The sequence below is a fragment of the Stegodyphus dumicola genome, chromosome 9, assembly GCF_044657685.1.
Source record: "Stegodyphus dumicola isolate Sdum_Otavi_A_Nest chromosome 9, ASM4465768v1".
Classification (NCBI taxonomy): Eukaryota; Metazoa; Arthropoda; class Arachnida; order Araneae; family Eresidae; genus Stegodyphus; species Stegodyphus dumicola.
Genome location: NC_140776.1, coordinates 59,957,393 through 59,984,113, shown reverse-complemented (window position 1 = coordinate 59,984,113; position 26,721 = coordinate 59,957,393). Strand labels below are relative to the sequence as shown.

The following is a 26,721-nucleotide window of genomic DNA, read 5'->3' as shown; positions in this document are numbered from 1 at the left end:
CAGATTCTTCATTATTTAATTTTTTTAAATATAACGCAGGTGATCTATTTGGTGGCAACAATTTGAAAAGTGAAACGGACATTTAAAGTTTTCGCCGCAAAATTCCAAAACCAAATTAATAGCCCTTCTAATCTAAAAAAATACAGTAAATAATACGAAAATAAACATTATTACAAATTAAGAAAGTTATTTATAAATAACTATGACAACCTCTGGTATCACTACTAACACCCCGTTCCTTTGTCTCTGTACTTTCCGTAGGAAGTTTTTTTGCCAAATTTGTGATGATAATTTTTTTTTAATCATTCCACAACAAACGTAACTTCTTTTTTCAAACTGGGTCCAGCTAATCAAGAACTGAGCACACAATACTAAAAATTAAAGATCTGAATAACTAAGAAAGCATTTATGATTTTTAATCGCTATTTGTAAAGCAGTTTAAATTTTAAAAAATCTTATACTTTATTAATTGACATCAGTTAGAAGAGGTGTAAGATAATTTAAGGATGTTACGTTTCAAGCAGGAAATATAATTCACATAAGGGATAAATGCATAATAGCGTAACTTAGTGGTACAGAAATTTTAGAAAGACCGAAGTTTTTTTTTTTTTTTTTTAAATGTTGAAAAAGTTTCATGTTATTTGCATAATATTTACACAATGCAGTACTAATAGTGTGCAATCTCACGCAAGAAGGATGCAGTACTTAACTTCTGAAATTCATCCAACCATGGCGAAAGGATAATTTTCTGTTACATAGATATTAATTGGTTAAAATACTTTGAATGCATAGCTAAAAACATTCCATTAAATCAATTTTTTATCAGTTTTTCTAATCTAAAAATTTGAAACTGCATACTTCTCACTGTAAGGTCTTCAGCTAGCAATGAGAAAGCTTGGGTACAGAATGTCAGTGTGCATGATTAATAAAATCTACAATTCAATTTAAATAAAAACACCAAAAGTAAGTATAAATTTTTTATACACAGTTTGCATATACAAGAGCTATGAATACAATGCCAGGCACACAATCAACATGAAAAGCTAATATGTACAAGTATTATGAATAATCATAAGCATACGAAAAGCAAACAAACAAACAAAACGTAATAAGGACTAGTTGATTTACAAAATCACACACAAGGGACCAAGCAATAATGAAATTATGAGGACGTGATATCCATTAGAAACAAATGAAAAACACTAAATATCATTACAGAAGTAAAATGAAACATCTACCTGATTTAAAAATTAGGAGGAGTCATTTACATAATCTTTGATCCCTTATTTGGCTGCAAACCGCAGCACATACCTGCAACTGTTTACCATTTAGGAAATTCCCAAAAAGTTGCTGAACAACGCAAATTAGAATACCTCAGTTCCAAAACATAAATATATGTACAAGTTCCAGTTCTATTTCTGTCCTCAGAACACTGGAAAGTTATTACAGCAAATATTAATCTCCAAAATATCGCTGCATTCTTTCAAAAGGCACCTCTTAAAGCTGTACATACATTTACAAGATTTGTGGAATTCTGATTATTTTAATATACTTTCCTTCGAATATAGAAAAGACAGTATAGTTGATCATGCTGCTTTGATTGTACCGTTGCCACCATTTCAGATAACATTCAAAAAAGATCTTATACAAAAATATAGAACATTTTGATATTACATTTCCTGATAGAAAATAAAAATTTAAGAATGATTTTCTGAATATTAACAAGTAAATATAATACATATTACACTTACGATGACAGTCACATCGGGGAAAAGTGCAAGAAATTCAAATTACTGAGTGCTCATTAATTATATTTAAATATAAAATATACAATGGATCTGTGAGTTGACTGAATGCTTGTACCGACGAAATAGACAACTAATTAACGTATGTGATACACATTTATATTATTATGCTGCTGGCTCGTTAAAAACAATAACTTAATGATTACTTTTACCCTCTAAAAGCAGAAGAGCGGAGAAATAAATTCTTTCGCAATTTCAACTCGCCAACTATGTCGATACCGATCCTGATAACAAAAACATGCTATAAATAAAACTGCGGAGAACTTCTTTTCAAGGTCAAAGCGGGGAGCGTAGTTCACTTCCGCAGGAGCCGACATCACTTCGTTTTGTGAAAATGCATTTCCTTTTTGCATATTCCTAAGACGGCGAATGTTTGCTTCTACATCGCCGTGAAAGGGTTTGCATAGTTTTTCTTTTTTCAATCGTACAAAAATATAGTTTCAACCAAAAAATTTCCGGTCAGTATTATTTTTTTCCAACATATAATTTGATATAAATAACCAAAAAATATTTATTTATACACTCAACTTTGATGAGAGAAAAACCAGGTAAATTTTCTCCTAATTTACTTTTGCCAGAATTACAGACATTAGCAGAAATACAAAACTATTTTACGTTAAATGAATTCTGACAGTTACGGCTTTTCTGCGAATTTAACTTAAAATTCAGTTTTATGTTTGAAACTGCGTAAAATACATCAAGAACAGCAGCCTGCTGATATCTCAGTTTATCATTTTGCTAGCTTTTGTATAAGATTTAAATATTAAATAACAATAAACTAGTTTCTTTTTTTTCCACCAGTTTTTCTAAAAAATAATAAAAAACTAATACTTTTTTTACTAGTTTTGTATCTTTCAAAATATTAAAATCAAGGATTTTTGTATTTTAAAATACATCAAGAACAGCAGCCTGCTGATATCTCAGTTTATCATTTGGAGAATCCGATTTTTTTAGACAGGCTAGGGCTCTTTCAATCTGTGTACCCCTTTAAAATATTGAAAAATGAACAAATTCTTTTTTGCTAGCTTTTGTATAAGATTTAAATATTAAATAACAATAAACTAGTTTCTTTTTTTTTTCCACCAGTTTTTCTAAAAAATAATAAGAAACTAATACCTTTTTTACTAGTTTTGTATCTTTCAAAATATTAAAATCAAGAAATAATACAAAAATCCCACCGATTTTTGTATTTTTATATTTAATAATAATAATAATAATTTGTTTTAATTTCTACTTTTTTAATATGCCACCTCTTAACTTCGGCTATAATTTTCTTATTGTTATATTTACTACTTTTTATTATAAAGGTGCCAAAAATAACTATTACACTTTCCTTCTTTAAAATTGCATAGCCACACATGAAAAATCTGAAAACGAAAATGTAAAAATTCTGGTAAGTTTATCCATTATTAGATTTTTACAAACTTTCAAACAAAAAGCAGCAGTCAGTCCTTAAAAGCTGATTTACGACAGGATAAAAAAAAAAAAAAAAAAAAAAGTCTTAATACACCTAGAAAGGATATAAAGAGTGCACAGACATAATATTTAATGATAATTTCTATGGATACTTTATCTACAACTGCTTGCCACATTTTTATAGATGTAATACTGTCATATTGCAAATGTGGGGGAAAATGCCTCTTCCATTTAAAATTTTTACAATACTGATATTTAAGAATATTTAAACTATAAATTTTAATTATAATTTCAACATGAATCAATATCTCCCTAATTTTTTCTGTCTCCAGTGAAATATTAGCACAAGATGTTCCAGAAATGGTATATACCATATTTGACGGCATATAAGATGCACCCTTATTTAGACGGCCACACACAAGGAAAAAAAGTTTCAATAGCGTGGTTTCTTTTAGTTCTCACGTTTCGTAAAAGCCAAATAAACAATTACTGAATGCAATTACCTTCACGTATAAGACTGTGTCCTTCACGTATAAGACGCAGGCAACTTTTTTGAGATCAAATTTAGGAAAAAAAGTGTGTCTTATATGCCGTTAAATAAGGTATTTCACAAAGTTTGTAAGTAAATATATATATATATTATTTAGTTTATAACAAAAATATTTACGTTTTTGTGTTCTTTACAGATAAGGAAATATAATTAGTTCAAAAGTTCCAATGCTTTCCCAATAATATCTACTTTCCGAAGATACCTAGAAGGATAAGGGCTGCTACTTTTCATTTTTCAATCACTTGAACGAAAGTAATATCTACCCAGTCTTTCTGGGAAGAAGTATATAAAGAAGGCACCACTTTTTTAATTGAAACACTAAGGTGGGAGTTCTGCAATCAGTGACGTGACTTATCAGAAAATTTCCCTTTTTAGTGACTTTCTGCACTATTCAAACGACAAAAATTTACTCAGACTTATGTATTAATAATCATCAATAAGGTGTTCCCTGAAAGAATGTAAATTCTCATGACAAAACTTAACACTAAATAATGCAAAAATATCTTACTATTTGAGCAACTCCCAACAACAGCAGAAGAATTGAATAAAAATTTTCTACATATTGAGATTAATCAAGTGTAAAATCTGAGAATTTGAATAAAATTCACCAAATTACGAGCCATGTACTTTGAAACACCATCATTTATTCAAATATGTAATCCTGCCCTAAAAAAGTAATATCTGTGCTTTAGGGAGATTCAATTAAAATACTTCTAATAGTATTTATGTTAACAATAAATGACTATGTTAATTTCAACATCTTGTTCCAAACAATTATTTGAATCAGTGCTTAGAATATAGAAGTTTTATTTGAAAATAGCAAATTTTTTAAATGTAATAATTTATTTTCGGAGTTCAAAATTTTGTATAACCTCAAGATTTATGCCATTTTAGCAATAAGTTTTCTGACCAGTGACCTTTCAGAGAAACTTTCCAACAGTTACGATCACTGTGCGCAGTGAAAAGAATAAATTTCAATTTTCATAACTTCCCCCACACGCTTTTCATCGCAAACAAGAATTAGTTAACTTCCATTTCTTTTGGTTCATTGCCCTTCTCGATTTTTTCGATCCCGCCGCGGTCGCGAAAGAAACCACGGCTAGTCCAACATTCGCGGACGGTCACAGTGACCAGATTGGCGGTCACATCGGTGATCAGAATATCATCTACCACGGGATTCTGCTTCTGCCATATTTCGGGGGGTGGATCCGCGTTAACTACGCAGCTGGGGGCGAATAGCGAACGGCTGCAGTTGTTGTTTTTCGGCTGGAGCAGGGTCGCTTGAACCACCCGGTTCGGGGGAAGGTGACCGTTGAGTTGAACATCTGGTTTTCCCAATTCATTATTGTTCTCCTGATCGGAATGGTTAGCGGGTGATTCTGCTTTCTCAGTCACCCCGTTCGGATCTACGCAGCTGGTATCACTGCAGTTCGTCATTGTTCGTTTATTGGGAAAATTATTATTAGCACTCAATTTCGGGGACTGATTAATCCTCGAGAGGGCTGAATTTTTTCCCGTTTGCGGCGATCGGGAAGTATTACTGCTAGTCGAAACAGCGGAATTTGCTTTCTTGTTGGCACTAGTAGAGTCCGCTTTGCTATGCGGCATCTTTTTCACATGCCCGTTCAACGCTTTATAATGATTCGCTTGATTGTGCTCTTTTTCTGTTGCGGTTGTTGTTGACAACCACTTCGGGCTCTTCGCCATCACTTTGGGGCCTTTGGCCGTAGCAATGTTCGATGCAGATGGAAGGTGACCTTGAGTTGGTTCGTCGCGCTTCGTCGACTCGCAAACTGGATTCGCGGACGAGTTTGTTGTTTCTTCTGCAATCAACTGCTGTGTAGGACTAGAATCGTTAGCGTCGGTTTCATCATCCACTGCATCGTCTGCTTTACGTTTCAGACTCGCCCTCTCCCCTTCTGCGCCTGTGTGACGGCTTTTCTGTTCTTTTTCTTCACCCAACTTAGAGTCTCTGGCACAGTCTTTGGAATCCACGCCTTCGGGCGCTAGCTTTGAAGCTTCGTCGTTGGATGGCGCACTCGTCTCTAGTTGTTTAGGCGACGGAGATGATGGGAAGGGTGTTACGGAAGGGGACACCGAAGGGGGTGCGTCGTCCCCCGCCCGCATACTATCATCGGCGAGCTTGGTACTGCCATCTGCTGTGTTGCTCCTGGCCTCAAGCGAAACGTCACTCGAGCTCTACAAATAAAACAGGGAGAAAATGACATGCGATGAGTATTTCGCGTCGTGCAGTCTGCAATACAACTGAGAAGGGGAGGGGACATAATAACAATAAAGGTGAGGCAGGAGGCTTTGGGGGGTTATAATAGAACCGCAAAGGTTATTTGCCGAAACAGCATGAAAACCGGAACAAAATATAATGCGCACCTCACACAGGCGTCAATGGCCAATATGCAAATCAATAAGTACTGTAACAAATACAGTTCGCATAGCGCGTAGTAAACGCCCTATTCTTCATGCATCGCAAACGCGAAACGCATGGATGTTACGTCTAAATTATATTAAAAAATAAATTTCCTAAACTAAGAAAAAAATAATGAGGCTGATTCTTTAATCATATTTTAATAAAGTTTTAAAATTTAGGTTAAACCTATCAGAAATATGGTATCTTAATTTTACCAGTTTTCAGTGCTGTTCCAGTTAAAATTAAATAATCGAAAGAAAAAAAAAGTATGCCAATAAAATGTCTAAAAAATAAAATGAATTAACACAAAAATTTGCAGTCTAATAATTTTACTGATTTCATTATAGCTAAGCCCTTGAAGGGCACCGGCATAATAAATATACCTGAAATTCATCAAATTTTTAATCCCCTAAAAAATGCTAATTATTTTACACCAAAATAATACATTTTTGAGTTTGTTGTATTATCAATGCTCAGTATGTTCACAGCTATTAAAATACGGTATCTCCTTCAAAAGTCTTGCGTTTCAAGTTTCATAAATATTACTGGAGGGGGGAGAATACAAAATCTACAAATATATGACATACAAAGACTGAAAATTTATATACTTAATTTTTTGGGGTATTACAATCAAGACTGATTGTTAAAAGATTATTTAACGATTTTTAAGATGGATAAAACCAGTGGCGTAGCTAGAGTGGGGCAAGGGAGGAGGACATTTGTCCCCGGGCGCAGTTTTCAGGAGGCACCAAATTGATGTTAAGAAATTTTAGAATGAAATGTTTTCCATTCTTGGCACAGAGAAAGGGGCGCAAAATCTTCAGCTGTTCCCAGGCACTGAAAGCCCTAGCTACGCCTGTGGATAAAACTTATACCGGTGCCCTTGCGAAGTAAGGCATTATTAGCCACCGAGCTTATGTTTCACTCTAATCTGTGGAGTAACAGTGTTTATGAAAGGGGCTTCTACAGGGCCCAGAGGCCCAATAATAGAAAAGAAGGCCTTCAAAGTGAGTCAGAACTAGACCTGTAGTAAAAAGTATGCTTCCTGAATGTATTTACGTATTACTACTTTATTTATGGAAAAATTTAAAAGGTCCCTAGGGGACTCAAAATAGAAAAAAAAGGGGTTTTGAGGTGTATGGGATATAAAATCATTTAACAACTTTTCTTCCTGAACAAAATAATATATTAAATCCTATATTTGCATAAAATTGGGGGGGGGGACCTGAAAGTTTGCAGGAGGTTGGGAGGAGGGGGGTAGTTCTGAGGATCTGGAAACACAGGAAAGTTCTTTTTATAAATTAGCTAAAGCATAAATATAATTTCATAAAAGTAAATTTTCATTTTTCAGTTAAGTTACATTTCCTTATAAAATCATGTTATTGCAATTACAGCATGATACTGTTTATGACTGCACTGTTATATTTATAATTTTTTTTTATAAAATAACAATATTGAATCTAAATCACTTTCAAAAGCTTTTTCAGATATTTTACATACGTATGTTCAACTGGGTTGCATCATTTAAGTGCCTAAACGTAAATTTTATTTCAAAAATTTAAAATTTTTGATTTTAAACCAAAGTAATCATATTCAAGCACCCTTTCTACAAATACACATTACAATTATGCAAATATAGATTAAAAAAATTAACAGCTGACAGGTACATGGCAGACCTTAAAATTCAGGATTTCACTCTAAATATTTTTACAATTTTATGTTCTCAAAAATATGTTACAATTCATGCAATTCATTCAGTCATGTTCATATGTTACAATTCATGCAAAAATTTTACCACAATTTAAATTCTTTAATATACTGCTAAAAGGACACATTTTATCATTGGTTTGGGTGGGAGGTTAAAAATATATATTACATTAAAATTTACTTCTTAAATTTGCTTTATTTTATACTTGTTACAGCAAAATTTCCTTTTACAAAGTGATTCATTTTGAATAATAATTTTTTAGTTAGTTTGTAATAATAGGTAAAGATATTAATTTAAATTTTGTTTTTGAGATGAACTAATTTAACATACTTAAAGGAACATTTTCCCATACAAATACAGTCAAAAGTCGTTAATTCGGACACCCATAATCCGGAATGATCTATAATCCGGGCCTCAAAGCTAAAAACTTTCTGCGCATGCTCCGCGTTGACACATGCGCATAGGCGTTTACGCGTGCGCGTAAGACTAAGACCTCTTACGACTGCGCATTTGCGTGTGCGCAAGCGCAGAATATGTTTTCGCGTGTGCGTTTTATGTATAATGAATGGTATAAGCTAAAATTATCTAATTATCTATTTCAGTTAATGTTGATGATTGCGTTGTTCCTTAATTTTCGAATTGGATCCGGCTTATTATTTTTTGCAGACTGTAAGAGCAATACTATAAAAGGAAACTTGAACTTTCAATTATGTCAAATAGAATTTCCGAATCTGGAGCTCCCAAAGGATCATACAAAACAAAAGTATGTTTCGATATCCATCAAACAAAAGTGGAATTGCTGCAAAAAATGGATAAAGACATGAAGAATGTGACAGAGAGGTTAGTGAAAACGAAAAAATTTCGATTGACAAGTTAGTTGGTATTCTCGGCACAGCAATTAACGGGACTTGAACAGCGAGACTTTGTAACTGAACAAAAAATTATGTCTGTTTATAGAATTAAAGAGAAAGTATTATCACATAAAACGAAGCAACTTAAACAACTTACATTGAAAGAAATGTTTAATAAAGTAAACAAATAAATATTAAGCTTTTTTTTTTTTTGTAAATTTTGATACCCTTTAGATCATAATTGTTCTTTATTTCATAAATTACGGTTTCATATTTCTAATTTTAGAATTTCTGCATGCCATCTTATGCGATTTAAACTGATGATCTATTATCCGGAAAAATCGATAATCCGGAATCGCCGAAGTCCCGACGAGTCCGGATTAACGACTGTTGACTGTACCACTAAAAATGGAATGCAACTTAAAAGGTACTGAAAAGGGATACAGAAAAGGGAGTCAAATAAATATGGTACTACACATTTACAATAGATGAATTCACAAATTCAAGGTTTCTTAAAGCAGCAGCGATTTGTAAAGTGAGATGTGATTATATTTGAAAAAAAAATCTGGGAGACAAGAAAACATTAAAAATGAATATGAATTACCACAGGATATAATACCCATAGTTTCTTGAAGAATTAAAAAAAAGAAAGGAAAAGGTTTTCATTTTCTGACCATGAGGAAGTCTTTATGAAGAACATGCAAATAGCTTGGACTATTTGATCATGACAATGTACATCAGAACTAACTGCTTAAGGATAAGTCTGCTTTTGCAGAAAATCTTTTGAGAAACCTCTTTTGCAACCATGTTACATATGGGAAAAACTAAGAAAATATTTAGGCAGCATTCAACACATTTATTATGATTTGACCTCAGGTTAAACTACCAGTGTTCAGCGATCTTATTCACTCAGCCACAGGTGGGTGAAGAACTTGAATCAGAAATGGCAGCATTCATATTTCAGACAGGGCACATCTCTGCACAACAAATTCTTGTAGTTGTTTAAACAGAAACAAAGAGTAAACCCACAGTTCTCTAATTTTACTTTACTGGACCACTTGGAGGCAAAATATGAATAAGAGTTCATTAAAATAATCAGTGAAATGATTCATTCAGTTTTTAATACATCAGACAAGAAAATTTTAGCAGCTTTGTTTTTAAGAAATACTTACACGAATTCTTTTCTTTTTTGGCTTTGGACCTCTTTTGGCAGGGCCCTTATCTTTGCCTTGCCTAAAGACAGACAGAAGAGAGATTTATTGAATTATTAACAAAAGTTACACAAATTAAAAAAATAATAATAACAAATGCAGTCAACTAGGAATTAATTGGGGTGCTTTAACACGAGGACCCTGTCAAAACACAATGTTTACTTACTGAGAAATAATGGAAAATTTATTATTACAAATCTACAGCATGAAATAAAACTGTTTAAAGGAAATGTTAAAAAGAAAAGCAAATGCATGGAATAACAGATGATGAGGGTTATTTAGAATTGCTTTTATCCACAGCAATGCATGATTTAATTTTACCTAATGTGTAATTCATAAACACTTTTAAATCATCTGTTTAAAATATATCTAATATATTTACTTATGTTGAATTCATTCAGATTGCTGAAGTTTCCTTATAAATACTGTTCTTTCCTTATAAATACTGTTAAAGTCATTTATAAATTAATTTCTTCGTTACTAATATTTTCCATTATTTAGAGTACTTTTTGTTTTGAACACTGATTTAACTTATGTAGCTAATGAAACTTTTCTCCAGATTAAACTGCTGTAAAATGCAGATAATACTTGTGTTATATATGAAATAATTTATTCATGTTTCCTGTATTTCTTTTAACTGCCCTAGGATTAATTGTGATTTTGAGCTAAGTATGGACCACGTCTCATGCATTATTCCAGTAAACAGGAGCTGATCTTCTCTTTTATACTGTCAGACAATATGTTTTTCAAGCCAACATTAGAATATTCATACAATATCAACATTGGTTTAACATTCTATTAAATTTGATTTTGTTGATATCAGGAGAAAGAGCTTGATGCAGTGTTCATTAGAGTCGATCTGTCATTCGCAAGAACTATAATTATGCAAAATTGAAGTTAGCAAGGGAAAAATATACATTTTTCCAAATCCTTTACACAAGCTTACAAATGTATTTTTCATATACATATGTTGTTAAACCTCAGGTGAGCACAGACAGAGAGAGCAGCTGACTGTACTAAGCATTAGTGCTATTTAAGCACATTCTTTCAAGTAGTTCTTTAAATAGTTACCAGAAAAATAAACCACGCAATATTATCAAAAGTAAACAAACAGGATTTGGAAGTTTCAAATAAAATGTTTCAGGCTGCAGACAGCACTAATCAAAGTTTTGTTGCCATGCACACATTATTATAACCTCTTGATTCCTAATTCTTTAACCCAATAAAATAACAATTAGATCAGATGCATCCACTACCACCTATTTCTTGCATTCATTTGTTACGTATAAGACAAGCACATTTAAGTTTTTGGCACTGTTGTTCTTCCCATGTCCACAACAATCAGTTTCTGGTTTAAAAAAAAAAAAAAAAAAAAAAAAAAAGGAAAGAAAAAGAATGATAGAATTGCACACACTTGGCATTGCTGATAACCTCCTCACCCTTCACTGGGTTAAAAAAAGATACATCTAACCACATTATGTTCTAAATCCAAGATTTCATCGAATATAATGAAAACTGGTTCAGCATAAGAACTGTTTTAGCATAAGAAGTGGAGCATATGGTTCACTTCTTATGCTAAAACACTGAAATTACCATAGGAGGATTCATAATGTACAGTAACATTGACAAAAACATCTGGAGAAATGAAAACTGTCTGAGGGGGTAATGCTACATGCATGATTAAGCCACCACACTTTTGGCAACATGGCACATAGTCTCATCAATACTATTTCGTGACTTTTCAGTGGGAGTGTAGATAACCAGAAATTACCACATTTTTTTTTCCCCCAATAGAATTCCTTCAGCTTAACTGCATCACTACTTAAGTTTTATCATGCAGTTACTTCATACTTAATACAAGGTGAAATGTAACAAAAATAATATGCCAAATGTTAAAGAAACAGCATAACATGAAAAATTTGCAGAACTTCATATTTCCGCTTCAAGTGTATCTTTTTCACTCTTACAACCTAAGAAGAAGGTTCCATTTAACTTTCGAAATATAATCCTGAAAATTTACTCGTATTATGCCAATTGTTGTTGCTTACTTAGTATTTGTTTCTTTAACTTACACAAGTTATTCAAAAAAGGCGGTTAGATGTTTTACTGTCATAAATATTTATCTGGACATGTACTTCCAATAAAAAAATTTCTAAAAATATGACTAAGAATTTTATACAAATAATTTCAGCACTAATGGTGAATATATTGCATAAATATAAAATCTAAATTTTCTTGTCATGTCGTACAGTTAATACATTACAAAGTTCTGTACTTTTATATGCAAAATTTGTGGAGACAATCTAAAATAAATTTAACACTTAGATGGTTTTATAATAACTGTTAAGTGTTAATAAATGTTTTTATGCAAAAATTTTCACAGATGGTTATATAATTAATAGTTTCAAGGTGGCAAGGTGATTCCATATTTGATATGGGATCATCAATTGCTAAAAGTAATGCAACACTCTTTCTGACAGCTAAAAGGCAATATAAAATGATCCACTCAGTTAATTTGTTATTGCTTGTGTTCACAAATGAATAGGAAGCACACAAATGGGATAAAGTTTAAGGAGGGAGGAAGTCTGTAGCCTCCTTTTTGAACATCTTGCATATACGAGGGTTGGAACTTTAATAGTGGCAACACAGCTGAAAAAACGCTACGCAACAAAACCAAAGAATATCGCGTATACCACACGTAAACTACATACCTACCTTACCTCTCAGCAAAAAGACTCGTCCTGCCCACGTCACACGCATGCGGAGTGACGTGAAGAACGGTTTCCTGTATTAGCTCGCGGTCTAAAGTAAGTATTGTCAGGATGTTTTTAAAACAAGAAGAACGATGTTGGATAAAAATTGAATGTACCAGAGGTCGTACAGCACGACAGTGTCATCAAGGGCTTCAAGAGGCTTGCGGGGAATCTGCATTGCCTTACAGAACCATAGCAAGATGGGTGAAAGCATTCAATGAAGGACGCCACAACGTGGCAGACATGCTGCGGCCAGGTCGTCCAAGTGTCAGCGATGCAGACATGCAAGCTGTTGCCGCACTTATGGACAGTGATTGCCACCAAACGATTCGTCAGCTGGCCGGACAAACAGGATTAGCGCATACAACTGTGCTGCACATTCTGAAGGAACGCCTGTCCATGAGAAAAATTGCTTCACGATGGGTTCCACATCAATTGACGGAAATGCAGAAATGGCTACGATACGATGCTGCCTGAACCCACCTGGAGCACTATGAGCGCGAAGGAGATGCTTTTTTACGCTGTATCATTACGCTGGATGAGACTTGGGCCCGATTTTACCAGCCAGAACTGAAACGCCACGGGTCACCACAATGTTCGAAATTTCGTCAGAACCCCAGCAATGTGAAAGTCATGGTGATTCTCGTGTACGACTGTGATGGTGTCATCCTAACACATACCTTTTCCCCACAGCAGACCGTCACTGCGCAGTATTACTGCTCATTTTTGGAGCACAATCTCCAACCAGCTTTGAGAAAAAAACAGTGACACTGCGGAACGCTCCTCTCATTTTGCATGACAATGCTCGGCCACATGCAGCGCCAGCTGCGACTGATTTGTTCAAGCGATGGGGCTGGGAAGTGCTTTACCATCCACCATACTCCCCAGATCTAAGCCCTTGTGACTATAACTTAATTCCTAAGATGAAGGAACCACTTCGTGGCACTCGCTTCCAAACTGTTCCTGAGATTCTTGCGGCAGTTGACCGGTCCATTCAAACTATCAACAAAACAGGCGCTGCTACAGGTATTCTGCAACTTCCACATGGTTGGAAACGGGTTGTACACAATGCTGGCGACTATATTGAAGGACTGTAAAACATGGTGACATGAATCACTATTGTATTCCTTGTAAATAAATAGTTGCCACTATTAAAGTTCCAACCCTCATATATATAAACTTAAAGCATCTAAATTAATTAGTAAATTGGAACAAAAGCAAGGCAATTCCTTTATAATATAATAATTGCAACCGTATATAAGAGGTTTAACATAATATCAAAACTAATCCAATTAAATTTATATATATATATATATAGTATATATCAATAGTTGGAGATCTTTTGGTTAGTTTCGTATCCACATTTCATATTCAAGGCTCTGAAAAGAAAAAAAAATCTCAGAAATTGTCTAACAAAATTAGAAAAGGCTGCAATGCTGTCAAGATTCTAGAACGGAAAGAGTAAGAAAATTGGTTGTCTTTTTTAAATTAATTTAAAAACTTAATTTAGGCTTCTTTGGTTAAATAAAAAGTAACTGCAGCATTATTACAGGAGATGACAGCTTCCCTGAAATATGATGTCTTACTCTCTCAGCATTTCTAGAACAAAAGCTCCTTTTTTACACTTACAAAACATGTCAATGGAAACCTGCCAAATGAGGGTATCCTTAACGAATTTTTTCTTGATCACTTTCATCAGCCTCCATGGTAGAGTAGTAAGTGCTGTTCATCCCAAAGAGAACAGGAAGTTCTCTAATAAATACCTGTTGTTTGTTACTAGGCATAGAAAAATCTTCATTTTTCAGTATGTTAATATGCAATTATTAATCATTAAGAAATAATGAAATCACTGATTGCAAAACAAATTTTTAATGATGACCAAAATGTTAAAAACCAAACACTGATGCCTCTGTAAGGCATGCTAATCCTGCTAACTCCCCCTTTTTTTTAATTAGATGTTCACACCTGCTTTTATGAAAAGACATCTCTACCACATATTTAAGGAATTACAAGCCAAGCCTGGTGCAATGTTACCTGCAACATTATCTAATTGTTAATTTTGTTTTCTGGCTAAGTTATTTCATTCAGCAACATCTAAGCACTATTTAGCAGGATTTAAATACGTGAATCTTAATGATCTAATTCGGGACTAGACAGTTTGGAAGTCAGATGGAAAGTTCTTCAACTAATGCCTGGGTGGTAAAGATCAACATCTGTCTTCTGAAATTAATTATCCTGTTTGGAATGCATACGTACCTGAATGGATATTTACAAACAGCTACTTTATTCTGGATATTATCCAATTTCAAAACACTTTTGCACACAGTAAGGGATCTATTACATTCCATAAGAAGGCATATTCATCATGATATAGAAGCATCACGCTGAACATGCCTTCTCACTGGATAAAATTTTACAATGTAAATATATAAAAAAAATTCCAGTAATACCATTATATCCCCCAACTTTACAAGTGACCTGTAACAAAAACCAATTTTCGAAGGAGAGATCCATTTAGAATTCTTCATACTGCAGCTAACAGCCAAATGGTTCTTATTTCACCAATATTCAAGTAACAGCTCATACACACTTGTATCTACACTTTCTTTAATTAAAAAAAAAATTAAGAAAATAAATACAGCTGTACTAATCAACAAAAAAAGCTTGATTTTATTAACCATCAGTTTTTCTCATGCAGAACAAAGCTATTTTCTAGGTTATAAAACTATAAAGGCAACTGGCAGTGAAGAATTTTCAGATATGGAAGAATCAGAAGTCAAATAATTAATTGGGAAATAATGAATGAATGGGATGGTCTTATAACAACAGACGACAATAAAAGCATTCATAATAAAGTTAACGCTCTTTTAAATTCCAAGAAGGTACATGAATTGTTGACAAAAGCACAGGAATTGCCTAATTTTGCAACTGAGTTTGATCCAAATGCGGCAAAAAAAAGATACTTATGACAGCCACTGAAAAAGCCTGCACTTCTTACCATGAAACTTTTAAACATGCCATGCAAAAATCACTAACTTTTTTTTTAAATTACGTACTTATTAACCAAAAATAAAAATCATTTCAATTAACATTTGTTTATTATTTTTCTTTTTAATTAAAATAATATTTAGGTTGGTTTAAATCAGGGCTTCTTAAGCTTTTTTTGTCGCGACCCCTTTTTATGACCGAGATTTTTTTCGTGATCTCAGGAGAACCCATAATCATTGTGCAGATCCGATACACACGTGAGTGAAACTGTCAAGTTTTTCACGTGTACAGTAATATAGTACTACAGGTTTTGGTCATTAACTTTAATTTCTAATTTTAAGATATAGAACAATGTGAAAATTTTAAGTAAGTAACAGATGAATTGACAGCGTCACATGCAAAGCAAGTAAATGAGCGTTTATATTATAAAAAGAATGGGTCGAAACGTTTTCGGTTTGTCTGTATTATCTCATCTTTAGCTATTTTCAGATACATTGCGTAAAAATATTTGGTAACCATAAAATTATTATAATAAGTTAAAAGAAATATCCATACTGCTAAAATTGTTGGCGACCCTCTGCTGCAGATCCCGCGATCCCCATGGGGAGTCGCGACCCACAGCTTAAGAAATTCTGGTTTAAATTATGCATATTTTCTTAATCTGAATTATATATAACATACTTTTCCTGTAGAAAGTTAACTTTACAGAAATGATATGATCCTCGCGTTCGGCAAGGGTTTAGTGTACTTAATTCACTCCATTAAAAAAAGTGTCCATCACTATCATTTACATTAATTTTAAATTCATCTCTCACTATTATTATGGTGAAAATATTAAATAATTTTCAAAATCCCTAAAATTCCACCATTTATCTTAACATAAATAGCTGTTCATTTTGAATTCTACAGCAAATTATCTATTTAAAATTTAACTAGGGCATTGCCAAAGCCAATGCAGTCATATAAGGTAGAAAATTTTTAGAAAATTAATATTATTTCTAACAGTGGAATGTCTTCTTTGATGGGAATCTGAGCAGTTGCGATTGACCGTGGATTTTCTCCCGTGATTATTGATAAAGCCGTTAAAAAATTTTCAGATTCTCATCAAAGAAGACATTCCACTGTTAGAAATAATATTAATGACCTTGTCGTGCTTCCATTTTATCCTTCTGTTAGCTATAAAATTGCACAGATTCTCCAGAAATTCAATTTTCAAGTCGGTTTCTCCCCTATTAATAAAATTCACCCTTCGATTCTAAAAGATTGCGTTTCTGTCTTGAATTCTTGGGGAATTTATAGTATATCGTGTCAATGTGGTTTAAGATATATCGGCCAAACGAAAAGAGCGTTGAAGTTTCGTATCAAGGAACATGAATCTTATGTCAGAAAAGGCGAAATTAACAAGTCTTCAATAGCGTATCATAGTTGGACTTTTAACCATAATTTTGATTTTGGATCTGCAAAAATTATCCAAAAGGCTTCTTCCATAGGTGAATTGGATTTTCTTGAGGCTTTTCACATTCACAAAGATTTAGCAGGTTTAGTTAATGATTTGAAGTCCAATCCAGTCCTTCCTAATGCCTTTAAAATTCTACTATCTTAATTCAGTTATTTTTGCCGATAGATGGCGTTACCTCCTCGCGTTTGGTACTACCAGAGGGTATAAAAATCCGTTCAGTGGTTGCTTTCCATTATTTGAAGTTCAGATTTTGAGAGTAAGGTGCATTTGCCCCTCGCTCCCTATTTTAACTTCGCTAATTTTTCATGCTTGATCAGATAGCCTGGCTCAGTAAAAGTAGGCGGCCAGTGCAACTCTGATTAAAAATCTAGTTATAACCACGTGCAGTGCTAATAAGGACCACGTGTTTCTGCGACTCCTTTATTTTCTTCTTTCTAGGTATTTCTTTCTCCTGATGAGGAGGGACCTTTAGCTGCCCTCGAAATCGATTGAGTGTTTCATTATACCTACGCTAAATACAAGGTTGTTTTTTACGATTTTGATTGCCTTCATATTTAATGAGTGAGGTCAAGTGTACACCGATGATGCTATCTTTATTGGAATAATCGTTAGCACTGCTAGCTTTCTGCCTTATCACTAAGCCCAGGCTCAAATTACAAAAAAAGACTGGAAGTTAGTAACTATGTAGTGTGTCTTTACGCCAAGGGGACACTTATAATACACAGTAATTCAAAAGTCCTCTCAGGCTATTTGGTGGAAGGGGAAGATGGGTGGAAGTCCCTTGAACTCATTCTCTGGGGAATTCTTCAATATTGGGACTGAACTTGGGAAAGTTGTACTGTCACCTATTGGGTGCAAAGTCCTTGCCAATGATACACATAATACTGTGCTACTAGCTATAATAAAATTGGAGGACTTAATCTGATGTCACTGTTGCTATCAGAGAAATGAGATAAGTCGACAACAGGTATACATTCACATTGCTGGCCAAAGGAGAATGAAAGAACAATTTTACCAAACTGCACCCTTCTTTTCTTATCCGAACTCTTGACATGTTCAAATCTACAATTAATTGGTTTTCCTTTAGCTCAGAAGAAAAGAATTCAATATTCAGCTTGGCCATTTCTACTGCTTTAGTTTTTAATTGCTAACTGCCAAATTTGCTTAAATAATTTGAAAAATACAAACTGAAGTTCTGTGCATGGCCAGAGTCATTGCAGTTACACCAAACAGCAAAATTTTTTAAATTAAAAAGGCACCGGGTGCCAGAATTCTGGACCCACAGGAATGTCATTGACTGGCAAAAAGCTTAGAGTCAGCTCATGTGCAGTTTATAGACACTAACACTTTCAGATGCAGTGAAGGATTGTTTGTACAATTCAAGCTCCAAAATATTATACAAAAAACTGTCATTGAAAATGATAGTAAATATTGCAATTTTTCCAGTGAATTCAGTAAAAAGTTATCCATATTCTAACTCATTACTAAAGGATTTATTTAATGCAGATGTGACATACTTTTTTTGTAAACTTTTTCCCAGTAAGATGAACGTTTAAGGTTATCAACTATGACAACAGTCCCCAACATAAATGGAAGTAAGGCATTTGAACTGCAAGTTGCTAGTTATAAGTAACATAAAAAAAAATTAATGTTTTAACCTTAAAATATTAGCAGTTGTTATGTCCAACTTCCATTAGATGCTTCACACTGGCTAGCAGTTATATCTGGCATCCAATATGTGCCTTGTCGCAGGCACCACTAAACACACTGTTGCATTGGCTAGTAACAGATACATGAACTAAATGTTATGCATTTTAGTAATGCATAAGAAAAAGTTTTTGGACATGATTAAAGTGCAATAATATGGAAATTGGACACCATGTATTTAACTAGAGTACAAGAAAAGGATATTGTTTTCTATTTTTGTAGAGTATCATGGTTGAATATAAAGCAATTATTCAGCAATAGATTAGATACGAAAAAAAAGTGAACCAGGTTGGGAAGAAGTTATATCCAGATGTTTAATTCTATGTGCTTCAAATATTATTAATAACTAGTTTATATTTTATCCTCATTTAATCCTCCGAGCGTTGTTGCAGGTTTAGCACTGAAATTTCAAAGCTCCTCAAAATGTCACGAGTAAATGGAATCTTCTTGACTGTAATTGAAAAACAGCTCTTTCACTTTGTACTTTGATTCTTTTCCTTTCAATATACATCAAACCTGAAACTAGATACATTAAAAGCTGGCAGAAATTTTCACGAGAAATGAACACGAAAGCCACTGTTCTATATGCAATTTTATGTCCATAATCCTGAGAAGGCTTTCAGCAATGATTTTTTTTAAATGAAAAAACAAAATACTATTTACACGTGTTGGAAGCACTCCCTTAACAATATAATAACAAGCTTTTACTTGAGTTGTAGGAACAAAGACGCGCTGATTAACAAGTTCCTACTTGAGTTGTAGGAACTACTGAAGTTCTGGCATTTGCCACCATCAGGTCTCCAGGTAAACAGCAAATGGAAAAACACATCCAGACACAGTGCAGGATTTAAGTATAAGCTACACAAGCTATAGCTTAGCCCCCCCCCAAAAATTAAAATATAGCGTAACAGACATAAAGGGCCCCACATCTCAAATAGCTTAGGGTCTCATTAAGTCTAAATCTGGCCCTGTCTGATCCATCATAAGATGAGATCTCTGGTAGTGAATAGTAAAACAGTCTCTTCTACCAATAAAAGAGAACTCTACATATGAAGGTGGCAAACACCACCAGTACAGTAGAAAGAATTTTAAAAAGTATAAAAAAAAAAAAAAAAAACGCTTTCATATTTTACATTACGCCCAAAGGGACTTTTTTTTACCATTTTGTGTGTTAGCTTTATTTATTTAATATAATGTTTTTAACATTTAAACCATAAAATTCAATTCAACAGCAATATTGCAAAATTTGATTTTTTAATGAGCATATCTTTAGAATTTCCGATACACAGTCTCGTAAGCTGTAGATAAAAATTATTTTTTCATACAGTGTTGCTCGCTTTGAAATCGCTGAATTTGCTAATCAAAAATTCGTTAAAGTGTTAAAAAAATATAAAATCGATAATAAAACAAATTCCAAATTAGTGCTTCCAGATACCCATATTCGGTGGAGAATTAAGCGACTCAAAATTTGATGGGTCTAGGTACTCTGGTTTTATCACAATGCAAGAAACATAGATAACATTAATGCAGATTCTTCATTATTTAATTTCTTTAAATATAATACAGGTCTCTAATATTTGGTGGCAACAATATGAAAAGTGATACGCCATTTCTAGTGATTCACCGAAAAAACAAAATTAATAGCCTTACTGGGCTAACTCCCTTTGGGCTAAAAATATGGAAAAAAGGCAACTGATGAATGAGATTGTTTTGAGAAGCTGTGAGGAAAAAGGAATCTGTGCAAACACACTACATCGAAGAAAAATGCGATTAGCATGTTAACTGCCACTTGATATATGCACTTTCAGACCAACTCCCAATACGAGTTATCTCATACCACTTAAAGCTATAAGATTAGCTCTTCATTATCTTACTTACATTTTCTAAGCACCCACACATTTTTAGCTCTCATAAAGCATAACCTTCATATTTATTGCTATGACATTTTCTGAATTTTTTAAATACCTTGTAACACACATGCAGTTTCGGGCAGCTTGTATTAAAATCTACTGAACTGTTACAGATTCTGATTAAAATTTTGTCTTTTCCTCTGGTTTAATGTTAATGCATACAAATAATGGCCATACTATAGGTCAGCTACAATTACATTCACATTTTCACATTGTCTAAAACTGAGCTACTCAGTTGATCATGATGTGTTTTCTGAGCTATCATGAGTTCAAGTTATCCATCTGCTATGCATTTTGTTTTTCTCATGCATTAGTAAATTATGATCACCCATAAAGAGGGCTCATCGAAAGACTAGGCAGTCCTGACCTTAAAATGTAGGTTGATTACATTAAGCATTAATGAAATACCTAAGCTTATACAACTGTCATCTCATTATGTGACACACTGAAAATTAATCTATTTTGTCTCATACAAACTGAGGCTACTGGCGAATTAAAAAAAACTGAAGTTTTAGATTAACTTCTACAAACACTGTTTATAACTAAAATATACATTAAAATGCTCTTTATGTGCCAAATCTCAATTCACAGTAATTAAAAAAATGAACAAAGTAACACAAATTTTTAATCAATAAAAAGTAGCAGCATCAGAGTGATTTAACTCTCCCTGGTTTGTATTTTAAATGGATTACATGCAAGAAATTTTGTCCTGTTAATTATTAATACGGAAATAAAATTTTTAAACCACAGTAACTTACAAGCTGAAATCAGAGTTAAAGGCACAGTTTAATTTATTCGAATAAATTTTCAATACCACCATACTCAGAATTATTTTTCAGTTTCTAATTTAAGGCATGTATTCACGAACAAAATTATTGATTTAGCTGAAAGATTTGCATGTCAACTTAAATAACAAGCAAAATTTTATCTATGTTGGCATTAATAATAAATGAAACTAAAAATTTTACAGAATTTATATTTTTAAAAATGTAGACTACTGTTCTTGTCTCTGGAAATTCCTCGAGCATTTTTAGCTATTATTAATGCTTCATAACAGCAGTTTTTAGACAATTTTTTAAAATTAAATAAGAGAGTAAAAAAATTAAAATAGCATTTATTAACTTGAAAATAAGACCCCACTGAATCGCAACATTATTTAGATAATACATTTTAGGATAAATTTTAAGAAATAAAAATGTAGATGAATATTCGATGTGAGCATGGTTCTGATTAGAATGAAAAGCAGACAACCTAATTAGATACAATATTTTGTCATGGTACAGAAAGCAAAATTAGGAAAAATTAATGACACAATATTTGTTTCCAAGTACACCAGTAATTGGGTTCAACAGATGCAAGCCTAAACTGAAATATGTTCTCATAATCGATGGGAGTTATGCAATTCATACAAGCTGTAATTACCTGTGCACTTTGTATAGTATTTAAACACCAGAATTATTCTGTACAGTATGATAACTTAATTCCATTCTCTCATTGAGCAATTTCATTAATTAAAATACTTGATTATAAAGGCCATATAAATTTTTAGGACACAATACAGCAAAAAATTGGGTGTCTTATTTTCAAGTAAATAAGATACGTATGCATGCACAATAATCCCCTCAGTTATGTAAATAATGTAATCTTTAAATAAGATTAATTTTGAGCAAGTTCATAAATTCTTGAAGTACAGCTTTGTAAGATACTGCAAAATTTTTCATTTTCTCTCTCCTTTTGAACTAAACCTCCATCTTAGATTACAACACATTTTACTTTCCTAGCTTACTTGGTTTCCGCTAGCATGTTATGGCTCATTTCTCGTCATCTATTCTTTATGATGTAAACTTTCAAAAGTGAGAGGAGCAGATTGTGACATGATAATATGTGAATCAGAATATGCATTCCACGAATTGTTTTATTGGGCAATTAATTATGTGGTATCATCTATGGACATCTACATTTGTCCACAGGTTTCCTCCATCAGCTATGTAATTTACACCAGCATCATCAGAAATGATTAAAAAATAGTTTGTATACACATCCTAAATTATTAAATTAAAATAAAAAACAACCTGTAAGATACTATAGTCTTATGTGTGCCTTTTCACCAATGAGGACTTTTTTCCTTCTATCTATGTAATAAACTTCTTCAATCTGTTGTATACATACATATATAAACTAGACATAAATTATAAAATATATACTGAAGACCGAGTCATGAAGATGGAGATGTAGGTAGCACTTCACAAAAAGAGATCAATATTTTTTTTTTCCCCAGTAGCTTTAGATTGTGGGATCATATCCCTTTTATTTACTACTTCATCAGTGACTTAAATGCTGTATATATATGCATACTTTTTGAATCATTCAAACAATTGAACACTAGGTTTAAATGTACTTTCTGCGTCTACGATGCCAGTCTCCTTTTGCATATCTTAAACAAACCTAGCCCCCTTCTCAATAAATGCAAATTCAACAGTATTTACTTCTATATCACATCCGAGATCCAATGAGACAACAATTTCTATATCTGTGGAATCAGTCCCACACTCATATTGGTAATGATTGTGCACTTCAATGTTACTGCATCTTTTCCACTTTCAACAAAGAAAACTTCCGGCTTTACTACCATATTCACTGCAGAAATATAAAATTTTATCCAAAATTATTATTTATTTAAATATTAAATTTATTAATTTTCTCTTTGTAAATAATTTTTAACATTTCTTTTAAAGAAACTACAGAATTTTGCTAGATTTTAGATCTTTTTATATTTATGTCCATGCATTGGTTCTGCATTTTGAACCCATTGTAAGGACAGATAAACAATGGACACTAAGCACATTAAAAATTGACTAATGTTGCATGGATATTACCTGAATGTGAGAAGTGTGGGTAGTGAAGGGAACCATTAATGAAATCCTAATTTCTAATTTATTTAAGAATATTACAGTTTTTGTGCACTTAAAAGTTTCTTACATTCTCCTTTATCAAACTTACATTTACAAACATTTGAAGTAGTCTACTTTTGGAAGCACTTCCGCAGAGAACCCGGTAAATGTAAACATCGCCAACTTTGGCGATAATAGTTCTAACTTGGTAACCCTTCGGATTTATCCCATTCGCTTGTTCGAAGTTTGCAACCATTCCTCTTGCGTTTATTTTGTTGAATTAAGACTGTCGTTGTTCGCATTTGCAGATTTATATTATTCTTCTCTTATTTATTATTATTTTTTCTGAATTTTTTAACAACGAATAGTTAGAAATATTTTCGTAGATAGATGCCGGTTCTCGGTTCGGAATGAAAGGAGGGGTGAATGCTAATTTGTAACACGGCTGTTCACGTTGTGTTCTTAATTATTAATAGCTCTAAGAACCATGAGGTTTCCAAAGTCTAAAATAATTTGTTTTCGTAGACCGCAAAAATGTGCATGTGCGCTTTAACTAATTAAGTAATGCTTTTATTTTTATTATTGGTTATTGTCATCTTATGAGAATAAAGCAATTTTTATGGCGTAAAATTTTAACAAGATAATATATTGTTAATGCTTTTTTAACAATAACCTTTCAGAGGATGGCAGGTGTGGCATAAATAGATGATTAAATTGAAATAAAAAAATATTGATTATCTAAGGTGACAGAATAGTTTGATGCATCACCATGGTCATCAAAATTAGCAAACAACTGCTGGTGTAAGGAATATATTGTTTTCTGTGTTAACTGGAATTTAAGACAAATTTTTTTCGTACATCACGTTTAACCGGTTAATTTCAGTATATTAATACTAATTTATATTTTTTAAATGAATTTTTATTTCTGTTATAAATGCTTATATATTGTCTTATGCTTAATAATATATTCTTTTCTGTGCTAACTTGAATTTAATACAAATTTATTTTCGTATATCACGTTTAACCCTTTAGTTTTACATCTACATGCATATTATCTGTGAATTTTTACTACTATATGCTTAATATATTGTTTTATCTGCTAACTTGAATTTACATGCACTAAAAATCACGTTTACGGCTCGGCTCATCGTCGATGAACCGCGAGCTTGGCGAGTAAGAATGCAATGGCGCCAACGGGTTCTTTCCCGAAGCGCCAAGGGGTTCTCTGCGGATGAAAACCCCTACTTTTTTCTTTTTTTTGTGTGTGTGTGTCCAAGTTTAATACATCTGTATTTCGCTTGTTTCTACTTGTTTACAAAAAAAATTACATCAAATTGAATTACAGTTACTTACATAAAAGCCTGCACTGAAACATGTTTGTATGGAATGTTTAAATGTGTCTGCAATCATTCAATATACATTAAGAGACTAAAAGCCATAGCATAAAAATTATTTGTTTAGAAATTTTCCCTAAAATTAATTATAATCACACTATAATTATAAAACGAATAAATATTCTTCTTCAAACCAAACACTTCTAGAATGAGTCATTATGCTTATCACACATGTCATGAAGGTTTTGAAACTTTTTTTTACATAATTAACACTTAAATTATTAATTGTATGCTTATTACACAGACAAGATCTTTTATTCACCTCCTCTCTGACAAAAATTGTATTTTAAAATTCAAAAAGCACAAAACAAAACTTAATGCTGTAATATTAACTTAACTTTTGGGTTGAATTTTACACATACTTGAAAAAACGACTTTCTGCTATTTAATACGTATACATTTACTAACAAAAATATTTAAAACACTACATAATAATTTAAGGGTTTTTTTAACATAACGTTATAAGTATTATTTTTGCAGCGCTAAGATTAATTAAAAAACAAGACTTTTTCATCCCATACGAATCTGAATTATTTTAACGCATTCCACATACATAGACACATTGACTGATACTAAAAAAATAAAATAATAATTTAAAAAAAAAACAGCATTACATATGACTATGAAGTTTGATTTAGAGCATGAAAGGTGGCAACAAAATATATTTTTAAGAAAATATAATTCTAATAAAAACGTCCAATGCGCATGCGCAGAGCGCAGCCATATTGATTTGGTTAGCTAAACATGATCTTACCTTGCTTCGAAAGCTTCGAAGAGCAGTGGGTCTAAGATGTTTTCTTCCGGTTCCCATGTGTTATACCTGCGTAATAAAATATCCATAAGTGCGTTATTCCATACTGCGTATTACACATTTACAGCAGTAATCGATGCTGTCACCACAAATTTAATCCACAAATAATACATACTTTTGACTCCAGCCATGCCATTTTACGAAGTATTCAACACGGCCCTAAAATATAAAATTAAAAATATAAACACTTTGGTATTGATGGTATTACCGCAAATGGTTCAGCAAGGTCATGGATAAAACACGTCAAACAAAAAAACCATAATCCGCAAAATGTAAACATAGACCATCCGGTATTTTGTTTACCTTCCGTATTCGTTTTTTCTGTATGCACTCTGCATAGAAAACTCGTCCGTCAACTGATGACATATCCATATCCGTGTTCATATCAGATACCAGGATTAGAAGGACACTGTCTTATTCCATGCGAAACATTAGAAATACCACTACGTACAAGCGACAGCGGCGATCGCTGACATGCGGCATCAGGTACCAACAGCTCGCTTGCAGATGTTGCACCTAAATGAGCGTTTATGATTCAAGTTCTATGGTTGCCAGTGCAGAAAAAAAAATGATCGCCAAAATTAGCATTTGGCGATGAATGTGGTGAGTGCCAAGCCCAGTGCGTGTTCAGGAGTTGCAAGAAGCGTAGTAAAGTAAAATACTGTCAAATGTTATTAATCTCAATTCCCCCCTTCTTATGATTATGGAGAAATTCTATGCAATATTCATTTGGTAGGCTACTTGTGAGGTATTTTACTGTTTAAACGTTTTCTAGTAGCAGTATGTTGAAAAATATGCTGCATTGGTTTTAGAATAGAGTTTTTGTAATGAAATCGCAAGTT

At 32.9% G+C, this 26,721-nt stretch overlaps 1 protein-coding gene across 1 annotated transcript; it reads right to left on the bottom strand.

Annotated features, from left to right (window-relative positions):
* Positions 1-964: 964 nt before the first annotated feature.
* LOC118188469 (uncharacterized) lies at positions 965-26,405 on the bottom strand. The gene is made up of 5 exons (XM_085823506.1): positions 26,183-26,405; positions 25,995-26,038; positions 25,823-25,888; positions 9,928-9,988; positions 965-5,970 (listed from the first exon to the last, which is right to left on the bottom strand). The coding sequence occupies exons 1-5, from the start codon at positions 26,261-26,263 to the stop codon at positions 4,792-4,794; spliced, it is 1,431 nt and encodes a 476-aa protein (XP_085679632.1). The 5' UTR covers positions 26,264-26,405; the 3' UTR covers positions 965-4,791.
* Positions 26,406-26,721: the final 316 nt, after the last annotated feature.

Coding starts and splice junctions, on each gene's coding strand:
- LOC118188469 (XM_085823506.1), bottom strand. CDS start 26,263: ATGAACACGGATATGGATATGTCATCAGTTGACGGACGAGTTTTCTAT. Junction 9,989..25,822: donor TTCGAAGCTTTCGAAGCAAG/GTAAGATCATGT, acceptor GTCTGTCTTTAG/GCAAGGCAAAGATAAGGGCC. Junction 5,971..9,927: donor CAAAAAAGAAAAGAATTCGT/GTAAGTATTTCT, acceptor TTTTATTTGTAG/AGCTCGAGTGACGTTTCGCT.